At 52.0% G+C, this 12,148-nt stretch overlaps 1 protein-coding gene across 1 annotated transcript in view; it reads right to left on the bottom strand.

The window, feature by feature from the left end:
- SLC9A3R1 (SLC9A3 regulator 1) overlaps window positions 1-11,891 on the bottom strand; it is a 30,465-nt gene extending 18,574 nt beyond the window's left edge. The window contains exon 1 of the mRNA XM_019542500.1: window positions 11,437-11,891. Coding sequence (XP_019398045.1) covers window positions 11,437-11,826 — 390 coding nt within the window. The 5' untranslated portion in view covers window positions 11,827-11,891. The remainder of the gene's footprint in view (window positions 1-11,436) is intronic.
- Between the last annotated feature and the right edge of the window lie 257 nt (window positions 11,892-12,148).

Genomic DNA, 12,148 nt, shown 5'->3' with positions numbered 1-12,148 from the left:
CCTGTCAAGTAGCCCATTGGTCTCATCTGGACCAATTCCTGACATCCTAGATGAGGTTTCCGTCAAAGAGAGGTCTACGTTTCTTTGCAGTACCTTCAGCTGCTACCAAGACCAATTTCCTTTTCCTTTAATTACTGATACCTCTTGACTTTCCATTAACAGGCTTGATAAAGAAGTTGCCCCTGCTGTGCATAGAAACTGTTCATTAACTAAAGCTCTGTTTTAAACAGGGCTTTCAATCCACCTTTGTGATCCCAAGAATTGTCACTCGGGATGCTCAAAAGCAAACAGTCCCTAGATCCCTAATTTAATTCAATTAAAGCAACAAATGTAGAATAAGCCTCGACGCACACGAATCCCTTCCTCATTCCAGTCAAGTTGTGTGCATTTTCTAGTAACTTTTGCATTGCAAAAATGCATCCCACTGGCCTTCGATTACCCTGTCCCAGGGTACAGAAGGTGCAAGGTGCTGTTAGAAATGCCGGGCTGCACTTGATAAATGCGGAGTGCCATAATGCAGATGTCTGGGGAGCCAAGGCTGCCTCTGCTTTGGACAGTTCCTTACTCAAGGTCTCAAGCTGCCATTTACAGTGAAGTCTAGAGGTCTCTGTAAGATCAGTGCCCCTGGTCACGCTAGACCAGTGATTCTCAACCGGGGGATAAAAATCTTACCTTAAGCAGGGAAGCTAAACAGATAAAAGCAGGCTCAGACCTGTCCTCCCCCTGACTTCCCAGCCCCTCTGCACTGCAATACACACATTCATTTTTGCAAGTAGGTGCCACTCAATCGCCCAAAGTAACAAAGGGGCCTCCAGTCCAATGACAGGGTGCCTCCAGTCCAAAAAGGCTGAGACGCTGTACAGGGCGCTGTACAGTCTTCAATACTAGGCCCTCCCTACAACGAGGTTAAGAGTTAAAAGGTGGATTTCCCCACCTCCGCCCCATTTTTCTGAATTACTGCTCTATTCTGTGCACGGGTCCACCCTTCCTCTGTGCGTGCCCTCCCCTGCATACCGGGAAACACCTTCTGACCCCCCATCCGTTCCCCCAACTCAGCCCACAATACCCTTCGCCTTGCCCTGGCTTTTACACTAATCCTCTTACAATGCCAGGCTCTTGGGGACACAGTCCTTGACAAGAAATAAACAAGCTGAACAAGTTCCTTCAAAAATACAATAAAGGTTTGCACTGCCAAGCAGGCATTTGGCTCTTCCTGCCCACCTCGGGCCGCTCCTTCTCATTTGGGACTTGGGAGCTCATGGTGCCTAGCGAAAAAGCCCAGCGCAATGCAGTGGGCAGCAAGAAGGCTGATAGGGGGTGTGTTGCTCATGTCCTGGGCCTGCAGCAGTTTGATAAGGAGAGAAGAGAAAGCTTCAAAACTGCCTTCTCATTGATAGCAGCCATTGCTGCTTGCAGCACAGCAAAAGGGAAAGCAACTCGTCTTCCCTGCCCTCACCCCACCCCACTTCCTTCCAGCTATCAGCAAGAAATACAACCGACTGCATGCAAGGCAGGCTCTGCCTCCATTCTCAGGGCAGAAGGACGTCTAGCCTGAAGGATCCACGATGCTGGTACAGACCACACATACCGATGATTTATAGTGAACAAACCTATCCTTCTACGAGCCACGCGTCAAGCCCCAGCATGCACAGACATGCAATCCCATCGTAAACAATTCCCAAACGCTGAATGCCAGAAAAATCGGCAGCTGTACAATCAAGCCTGTTCAGAATCCAAGCCGTGCAGTTGCTAGAGGTAGGATACGGCATAGGTTTTGCTAATATCTTAAAGGCTTTTCTCTGCTGGGCCACCCTTAGGCCTCTGACAGATGTTTTGTCCCCCAGTGCAGCCAGGACACCAGAGTGCAGGTAGGTCTCCGATTCCCCTGGCTGGCTGGCTTTGACTCCTACCAGATCAAAGGGTCTCTGTATACATGATTTGAGAAGTCAAACTGATGGGAGATACATTTCTACTCTTCCCCATCTCCCACCACATGGGCTGCGAGTCTGGAACAAGTTTAATAAAGGCCCAGGTAGAGATTTCACCAACTTTCCCAGCTCCCAACTTCCAAAGCAGCAGTTCACCTTCAGCCCAACCCCTCAAATTATGGCCTTGCAGGAAACTCACTGCTACTTTACCCTGTAGGATCATTTACGGCTGGGGCAGATGAGTGGTGTGGTGCCAATGGGGCTGGAAATTTAGCAGCCGCTCCTCCTCGCACCAGATTTCTGACCCACAGGCCAGATGATAGCTCCACCGGGCATATCTGGCTTGCAGGGCACATCTCTGACACCCCTGATTTACAGTACAAAGGAGTTAAATTTAAGAGCCTTGGAAACCGAACTGGTCGAATCAAGGCTGCTGTTGAAATCTTTGCTGCCGCTGAAGCCTGCCCACTCTCTGCTCACAAGTTGGGGCGAAGTTGGGCTGCATCAGGATGCAGAGGCCTTGGCAGCTGGCGGCTGCTCAGAAAGCAGCATGCGGTTTTTCAAGAAACATACTTGAGCCGCCCACGTGCTGCCGCCGTCGCAGGAAGCGCGACACCGGGAACAGAAACTCGAGCGCTGCCTGCCACTGCGAGTCAGTTAGCTGCTTCGAAGGCTTCAGCCGAGGCAGTCTCAGGGAGGGGATGTGCCCCTGTCCCCCCCGCGACATCGGAGCAAGACCAGCATGCTCCAGTTCGTCACCCAAAGAGACCCACCCTGGTGTCAAAGCTCGTCTGCTTTGCTGACTCAGCAGCAGGCCCGCCGAACAACGTTATCGTTATACGAAGAATCGTCCGGTCCCTGGAGAACCAAGGCAACAAAAGCAGAAGAGCTGGGCCCTTGTCTCCGCTCTGGGGACCCGGAGCCGTTTAACAAGCGGCTTCTGCCAGTCCGTTAGATTCTCAAGGGCTCGAGTTTCAGTTTCAGTGCTTCGCACCTGCTGCTGCCAGCGACTTAGAGAGGTGTTGGGAGTGAAAACAGAAAGGCAGGCCCCTGAGACTTGCTGAAAGCAGGACTGCAGGAGTTCAGAGCTCACAACCGTATTTTTGCTAGGTCGATCATTGTGAGTTTGCATTGCTGCACCTTGCCCATGAACACGTGGCTGGTGGGGAGGTGAACTTTTTATAAAGTCACTGGAGTTGCAGGATCAGATGTTCAAGTTCAGGGCACTGCATGTGCATAATAGAAGAGCCACTTCATAGGATACTGTAAAATCCCCAAAGGGGACTGACATCTTTGGACCTGCTGAGCAGGGGACAGGAATTTATAAGCCAGCTGGCACTGAGGGGACAACAGAGATACCAGGCTGAGCTGAATCCTCTTGGGGGGTGATCACACACTGATGGGATCTGGTAGATCATCTGCAGCCCTCTCCCCAGGGTACGCTGGCACAGGGAGCCAAAATGCTTGGGAGTCTTGCAGCTCATCTTAAAGCATACTCCTGTTTGGAGCAGATTTCAGTGCCAGCAGCGGCTTAAATCACTTAGACACTCAGGAGGACTTGAGTTCCTAAGTCACTTCAAGTGAGACTCGGGGTCCTCGGTTACTTTAGACTTCTCTACACCACCTTGTTGCTGAGTCCAGGGATGCGAGCCAGAAGCATGCTCAATCCCATGGCTGAGGCTGGATGGCACCATGCATCAGCCCCAATAAGCACTCTCGAGACCACCACTGGAACTTGCGCACAGCGCTGCCCAGGGCACTGGCAGCACCTCATTTGTGGGAACTAGCATACATGGTACAAGAGCAAGCAGGTAGGATGTGCTTCTCAGCCCTGGGCTCAGACGAGCTGTTCCAGGCATCTTGCATGTCCTACCTTGTTCCTTTACCCCTCCCGGACTCCCTTTCTAGCTCCCACAGGTTAGCTGGGAATGAATTCTGCGTTAGGTTACATGTTCCTGACTGCTAGGAGGTCTTTCAGGACACGTACTTTTCCCAGCGCTCAAGTCCATGCCAGAGTGTCCAGCTCCACTTGGCTCTTCTCTCTAGCATCTCAGTTGGGTGCCATAATCCTCACTTCCTGCTCTACACTCTTATTTAGGCATTGTGGGCTACATAGACAAAAAGCTGTCTTTTGGAGATTGGCTATAAATGTTCAGTTCATTTTGCCTGTCAGGAGATCCATCTCATCCCTCTTCCAGGCTTCTGTCCAGTCTCCCTGTACATGTCCAAGCACCAAAACTTTCTGTCACTTTCCTAAGGAGTAGCCCCCTGTTAGAGGTCCCCTCGATATCCACCCAGGACGATCCAGTCATTCCACTCCCATCTCAGTGTTAACACCCCTGTTTTGGAGAAAGAATTGCATGCCAGCCCTTCAGTCTGCCTGCATCTGTTCTCTCATCTTATACTGGGGTGGGCAAAATACGGCCCGGGGCCGGATCTGGCCCACCAGGCCATTCTATTTGGCCTGTGGGGCCCCTAAAAAATTAAAAATTATATTTATTTGCTCCTAGCTGCCTGTCAAAGATGACAGGAGCCAGGGGCAGTAGGACCCAGAGGAAGCTAGTGGCAGGACCCAGCAGCATGGTCTGCCCAGCCTGTACCCTGCAACCAGAAGCCCCTGCCTAGCAGAGGCTTCTGGCCTGGGACCATGGGGCTGTTCCTGCTTCCTTGTGTCAGAAAGGGAAATGCGGCCCTTAACAGTTTGCCAAAACTTGGTAAGCAGCCCTTCACCCAAAATAACTGCCTGCCCCTGTCTTAAACTGAGATCACAAGCTCTTTGAGGGAGGCTATCCTGTGCTTGTCCAGTGTTGAGCATAATGAAGTTGAGATCCATGTCTAGGGTTTTCCAGCACTGTAGTGATGATTATGATTAGACAAATGAGTGCCACAGAAGTGGCTATTACTAAATATGTTAAGTTTAATCAAATCCACAACCAGAAGTTTTTTTCAACAACTCTCCCTCCCCCCTCACCCCAGAGGAGAGCTACAAGGACTAGAATTATGTTGCAAGAGTCCCATTCACAAGGCCTGTCCCTGCACCCACCTGGCTTCTGCTACCTTAAGGGCTCCTGAGACCTTCTACTGGGAACAGCCCATGTCCGTCTGAGCCCCAAGTTAATACGAAGAGGAATGTTTACTTCAGTCCAAGCAGTCATGCCATAGCAGGAGACGGTGACAGGAGCTGGACAACAGCACAAGTGTGTGTTTGCTGAGGGGGCAGTGGGAACACGGAAGCAGAGACCTCCTCTCTGCATTTTGTTTCAGCGGGTTCAAGGCTCTCCGCTTCCCCCACCAAACAAAGCCCACAGAGCACCAACCAGTCTCTGTCTGACCGCCTGCCCTTCTGGCAGAGTGTGCTTCAAGCTTGTTAAGCAAATAAAGGCAAGTCCAGCCCAATAAAGCAAATAAGACTCTGGCACATGCAAATCTCCCAGCTGGGAAACAATATGTAGAGTCCCATCGACAATCCCAGCAAGAGCCGGAGAATTCCCACCCCGCTTCTCCCTCCTCATCCCTCCCAGAGCCCGAAGTTAATCAGCTGAGGAGTTTTAGCAGAGCGGCTGGATTCTTCTCACCCACTGCCTGGGTCCAGAGTTTCCTCCCTCTCCTCAGACATTTATTTCCAATTTTAATTGCCAAGGGAGGGGTGGGGGCAGATGAGCCATTCTTGAGTCTCCGCCAGCAAGCGGAGATGAGAACAGACAGGCCTGTGTGCCATTATAAAAGGAGCCCCTTTCCACACATGCCACCCAAGGCCACTTGCATTGCAAGCTCTGAATTTTAAGAGCCAGAATTTCAAGAGAGCTCCAGCTCCCAGAGGCATTTGACTGGACGGCTGAGAATTTCTGCAGCTCATGGTTTTTGATGGGGGACTCTGGGCTCCCTCAAAAACACGGCTCTAGATGCCATCTAATGCTGTGATGGAAAGGGAGACCTCTGAACAGAAGGGACTGCTGGGGTGGTTTTGTCTTACCCTACCTTGCTAAGCTAATAATTCAATCGATACTGAACGAACAGTGCAATACATACTCCAGCCTGGCTTTCCCTGTGGCAAAGTTGACTCAGAGCCTGTCTCACTGCCAGACGCCAGGGCAGTGCTAACACTTCACTCCTTCCCAAGCGGCTCTTGAAGGAAGCTTTGCAGGCACACAAGCAGGGTGGAGAACCACAGACCCCAAACAGACCCCAGCAGTCCAGGTGCCAGTCCCAGCTCACATCAGATGGGGGCTTCTGCCACCCACCAACCCTGAGCCTCAGTTGCATTGAATGAGTTGTAGCATCTGGCCTGTTTCTCAAGCACCCACATCCTCTTCTGGAGAAGGAACAAGAGTTGTTTTATCGCTCACGCTGAACAGGCCGAGTCTGCGTCGTGGCACTGGATTGTCTGTTAAGGTCTTAAAGGAATCTCGTTGGTCCGTCACCTTGCTGACTATCATTTCCATAAGACAGCTGCTACTATTCACAGCTTGGAGAGGGCAAGGAGAGAAGTCTCATCTTTCTGGCCCCACACCCCGGTTTAAGAAAAGCTCGTGTCTGGGCAAGAATCCTTTGGGTCTCTCTAGGTTAGTTTGCTACCAGCACTGATTGCGGTCACCTCTCAGGTGGCAGGTCTGCCTCTTCCACCCACCTCTGGAACCACATGGACTTTCTGTCCCGATAACCTCCATCTTCCTTGGGCTGTATCCCCTGAGGTTGTATATACACCATCCTCTGACACGTGCTCTCCTTTCAAAGCTGGTTGTGTATCTGCAGTTAGCTGAGCTCTCCACACCAAATCTGGGCCTTCCATTGCACCTACCTTGTGGCTAACACCTGATCTCTATGAAGCTTTTCACTTGAGAGCTTCAAAGTGCTTTGCTGGCAATTCAGCCTTTAAGGTATACTGAGTCATGGGCAGGAAGTTCAGGACACAGTTATCAGGCCTCTTTTCAGTTCAAGTGAAAAGACCCCCGAGGAGCGAAGTGGATGCCCCCATCCTGAAACCAGGACCAGGAGGTGTCGGTAGCCTGGTTTGCCCCTGGTGGAAGGATCAGCCCCTTCCAGATGTGGGGTCCGAGGCACCACAATCAGCAGGGAGGATTTTGAAGCATGTGGACAAAAATGTAATGGGATTCCTTAGTCAGGAAAGCTGCACCCCTTAGATTTAATCAATACGAGGGAACTGAGGAGTAAGAGAAAGAGGTACTTTCCAAAGAAGATCATAAGAAACCAGATGCAGCAGTCAAGAGATGCCTGAAGACCCAGAACGAGAGGACTTCCACACTCTTCTCTACCTGCAGACAGAACACGTAGCCAACTACAACAGAGCGCTATTTATCAGGACATGGGACTGTGCCTGCCCCTCCCTACCTGGCTGGTTCCAGGGTGTGGTAGAGAACAAGGGCAAGGCACCCCATGTCAGGAAGAGTGTCCCTACCTCCCGCTGAAGAAACTCCTGGTGCAATCTCTCTGCATGACCTGGAAGAGAACTGGTCTTTGAAGCAAGAGAGAAAAATCTGTCAGAGGACCCTCAGAGAAAAGCATGGACGGTGGCATCAGTTTGGCAGTTAACTACTGGCAGAGACGAGCAGTCCAGCTACTTTTTCTTCCCACCATAATTCAATGCAACTCGTGGCTTTTACTACCTCGGCTTTCAAGCCTGTGCTATGCCTACCTTGAAGAGTGTACACTGTGTTTGTCCCAAAGCAAACAGGACTCTGGGTTCCCGAATGCTCTGGGCACCCTGCCCTGGTGCAGTGAGCATGGTGTCAGGACAGGAGAACGCCGTGGCCGTGACATGCAACAGATTGGTGACAAGCACTGCCGGATTTCCGCTCCCTGCGCAGAAGCAAGGCAATCCAGGTTCTTTGGCTTTTTCCTCTTGCCCTTCGATGAACGCAAGACAAAAGTGGCATCATTTTAATAAGGTAAAAGGAACAGGGCAGCGGGAACAAAAACGTTTGTCCTCAGCCCAGTGGGAAAAAGGAATCCCATCACAGGCAAAAAATCCACCTGAGCCCCTAAAGAATCCACAGTCTGGTGCATAAACTGTATATTCTGGTCGTGAGATGGTCTCAACAAGACGGGTCTGTTCCCATGGCAGGAATATTTATATCACAACTTGTCCTAAGTGCTTGCTGCACAACTCAGTGGGTCAGCCTGTCTGAAGAGGAACACACATTGTGGCTCCAGGCTAAAGTCCAATAAAGTGAACTAGGAGCAGAACTAACGCTCAGCAGCAGAAAAAAAAAAAAAAACACAGAGCAAGAATGTCAGCTCAGCACAGACACCAAAGTCCATCCACCCCCTCCTACCACTGTCATGATCTCCTTGAGATCCTTCTCCTCCCATGCAAGCCAACACCCTGCTGTATAGCAGGACTAGGCTAGCCCCAACTACACTCAACTCTTCCTGGGTCTCTCCCTTCCACAGGTCATCCTCTGGTATTAGCAAGTGGAAAACTTTCAATAGAGGTGGGGTCCTATAGACCACTCGTTAGGGCCTTGGGTCCAGAACTCCCTAACTGAGCGTGAGGGATGATTTGTAGGGTGCCGAGAGCTTTCCAGAAGCGTGCACCAACAGAATAGCTCCTTTGAGACCCCTCCGGCCAGCACAGTTGCACGAGAATAGTTAAACTTGTTCACGTTTAGGAGCCAGATTATCTGAAGTACAACCTCTATTAATCATTTGAGAATTAAGTGCTCACAGCTCTTTTCTTCAGCCCATAAAAATACAATAAAGACCTCCCTGATTTCAGCGATTGAGGCAATCTCCTCAAACCCATAAAAGCCCAGTGTTCATCTACAGCTGCACAAGGTACTTTGCCTTTTACAGCAGCAAGAAACACACCACCTGAGACCCCTGTGTCCTTCCTCCAACCCATCCCCAAGGAAGAGAACCCAATTAGCTGCACTGCATTGAGGCACTGCCTCTATTTCACCACTATACAGCTACTTCTTTACCACGGCAATGGACAGAGTCTTCCCTTGTGCAAAGATCAATTCATTCCATCACGGAGGGAAAAGCATCCAATGCTTTGTGCAAAGGCCAGGTATTGCTCCGTTCCAGTCTCATCCCTTCCACATCCCTGTAACGCGTCTGTTTGTATTTCCACTAACAGGATATTACTGAACACTCCTGAAGTGACAAGTCTTCATACTGTAAGGTAAGACTTGCAACAACATGGATCTAAACTCCTCTCCCCAAAAAGCATCTCAATTTTCTGATGGGGGGGGCAGCTACAAGACAAAAGATCCTTTGTTTTAGGCATTGCACAGACAGAGAACCCCAGCCTTGTTAAGCTTACAATCTTGGTCTGACACATTTTGCAAATGGGGAAAAAAAAATATGTGATAATAGCAGTTAGCATTATAATCTGCGGTTACAACACATCAGCTGCCTGACTATGATCAAAGGTTTGGGGGGTTGCATTTACGCTCTGACAGACATCACTGGGATGTGAAAGGATATAAAGGAGGACACCTCTCAATTGCAGTGCTCCCCTGCCTGGCAGTGCTGTCCTGAAAGACACCACATACACCTCCTCGCAGGCTAGAAGCAGAGTAGCTTTGTCCATGCTACACTGCCAGAAGGCTACTTAGCACTGCTCAGACTCGGTTTTCCCACACCACTTCCAAAATTAGTCCAAGCCACTTGTTCTTTCAAATGGCTACAGGTGACAGGCACCGTGTCCAGAGGTTACAGCTAAGTAGCTCCTCAGTAATGTATTTAGGGAATCTTACGCCCTTGCCCATAAACCCCATCTCAATCTGAAAAAGGCTCCAAGTTTTAGTTGCCCCGGACCCTCTGCCAAAAAAAAGCCTTTGTCATATGAATAAGGGACACAGAAACTAAGCTTGTCTTTATACACCAGAGAGAGCAAGAGGTTAGCCCCACCAGACAGAAAAGATATCACCCTGCCCTAGGGGTAAGAGATAACCCCCATCCATGCCCTCTATACACTCACTTGGAAAACTTGATAAGAAACCGGCTCCTTTGAGATGTATCATTATTTCAGCAATGCTTCAAGAGCAAGGCTGCCACATTCTTGACAGTGAGCAGAGGGGAAAGCAAGTCCAGAGCTACAATTCACCCTGAAGATTATTAATAGAGGCTAGGGAAGGGGTGTCTGTTTTCCTTCACACACCTGACAGTGCTTTGTACAGCTCCTAGCATCACGCAGTTCCAGTTCTACACTGAGTTCCCAGGTACAAAAGCAACACTAATAGCTCTGAATCATCATCAGGCTTTCTTCTGTGCTCACTCTGTGGCTCTTCATGTGCCACCTAGGCCCCTGCTATATATTACATATACTACGCAACTAACTGGTTAAACATGGAATAAATTTAGACTGGTAACATGTGCAAAGTAAGACCAGGGTACAAGTGTGAAGGGATCATCACCCAATTTTCTGGTTAACGGTGCAATGAAGCTAGACCAGCCACATGTGCAGAGTAATGATCACAAGATAAAAACATCCATCCAACTACAAAAAGAGCCAGCCAGCTATAAAGTTAGTGCTTGAAAATATGCAACAACTCTAGAGGTGGTTTCTAACTCGCTGTTATTTGAACAAGTAGCCTAGAAATCGACTTCTAGGCTCAGAGGTATCCAAGACACCAAAGGGAGACCACAGAAAATGAGGGTTGGAGGGGACCACATCTAGTCCAATCCCTGCTGGACCAGCCCCAACTACATCATCCCAGCCAGGGCTCTGCCTGCTCAGGTTTTGAAAACCTCCAAGGATGGAGCTTCCAGCACCGCTCCAGGTAACCCGTTCCAGTGCTTCACCACCCTCCCAGTGAGCAAGTTTTCTGTACTATCCAACTTAAACCTCCCTTGTTGCAACTTGAGACCCTTGCTCCTTGCAAGACATCTGTCACCACTGAGAACAGTCCAGCTCCTCCAGTCTAGATGCGCGGCCTGGATTCTTGCACCTCTGCACCTTCCCCCCTCCTGATCTGCACCTCCCCTCTCCTTTCATCGAGAAGACCTGGCTGTAAGTACCACCCGCACAGAGAGCAAGTAAAGAAGCGATGCAACCCTTCCTTTCTTCCAGCAGGTCGGGCCATTTCAAAAAAACCCGGAGCCCCATGCCCTTTCACTTTCAAAGACACCGAACTTCACACAATCACCACGTTGGCAACCGTTTCCTGACACCCTCTCTTCCCCACCCCCCGTGCTGCCCGAACCTGGCAGGCTTTTGTGACCACTTCCTTGGCTTCACAATACCGCTGCGGGCACGGCCCGGCCTGAAGGAACCGAGGATCAGGCACAGGGGAACGGCTCATCCCGGGCAGGGGGTCGGACGCGAAGATCTAACAGGTCCCTCCCAACCCTAAAATCTCTGAACTCAAATCCCCAGGTGCCCAGACAGCAAACGCACGTCTACGCTGAGCGCCGGCGAGCTGCACGCGCGTGGGTCCCACGGGTGCCGGGGGAAGCTCTGCCTTGGAGCCTGCAAGGGGCAGATCGGGTCCCCCGAGGGCAGCAGGGAAGGAGGGAGCAAGCGACCCAGACCCGCACGCACCCGCTGCTCCGGCTCCGGCTCCGGCTCGTCCGCCTTCTCCTTCTCGTCCTCCTCCTCCTCCTCCCCCGCCGGCGGCGCCTCCGGGGCCGGGGCTCGCGGCTCGGCCGCGCCGGGGTCCACGACCAGCAGGCGCACGGCGCTGGCGGCGGCGCGGATGCGGCCGACCACCTGCTGGTGGCTGTCCTGCTCCACGTTGTAGCCGTTCACCTCCAGCAGGCGGTCGCCGGCCCGCAGCCCCGCGCGCTCGGCGGGCGAGTCCGGCTCCACCAGGCGGATGAACTGGCCGGGCTTGCCCTTCTCGCCGTGCAGGTGGAAGCCGTAGCCGCTCGGGCCCTTCTCCAGGCAGCACAGGCGCGGCGCCGCCTGCTCGCCGCCCGCCCCGTCGCTCATGCTGACCGCGGGCTCCGCTCCGCTCCGCTCCGCTCCCCCGCGCCACGTGCACCCCGCGCCGCTGCCGCCGCCGACTGCGGGCGCGCCGCCTCAGGCACCGCCTTTTATAGCGAGGGCGGGGCCCGCCGCGGGGAGCCAATCGCAGCCGGGAGCCCGAGAGGCTCTGGAACCCGCAGCTAACCCGAGACCCCTCCCCCTCTGGGCGGGGTTATGCAAATTAATAGCGATGAGGCCCCGCCCCCACCGATTGGGGAACCAGCCCCCTTGGCCTCCTGGCTCCTGGGGGGCGACCCCTTCTTGCTCCCCGGGTTTCCCTGCTGCC

This window comes from Crocodylus porosus, unplaced genomic scaffold, assembly GCF_001723895.1.
Source record: "Crocodylus porosus isolate Cpor-Errol unplaced genomic scaffold, CroPor_comp1, whole genome shotgun sequence".
Taxonomy (NCBI): Eukaryota; Metazoa; Chordata; order Crocodylia; family Crocodylidae; genus Crocodylus; species Crocodylus porosus.
Note: the sequence above shows the minus strand (reverse complement) of the source record. Positions and strands in the feature narration are given on the sequence as shown.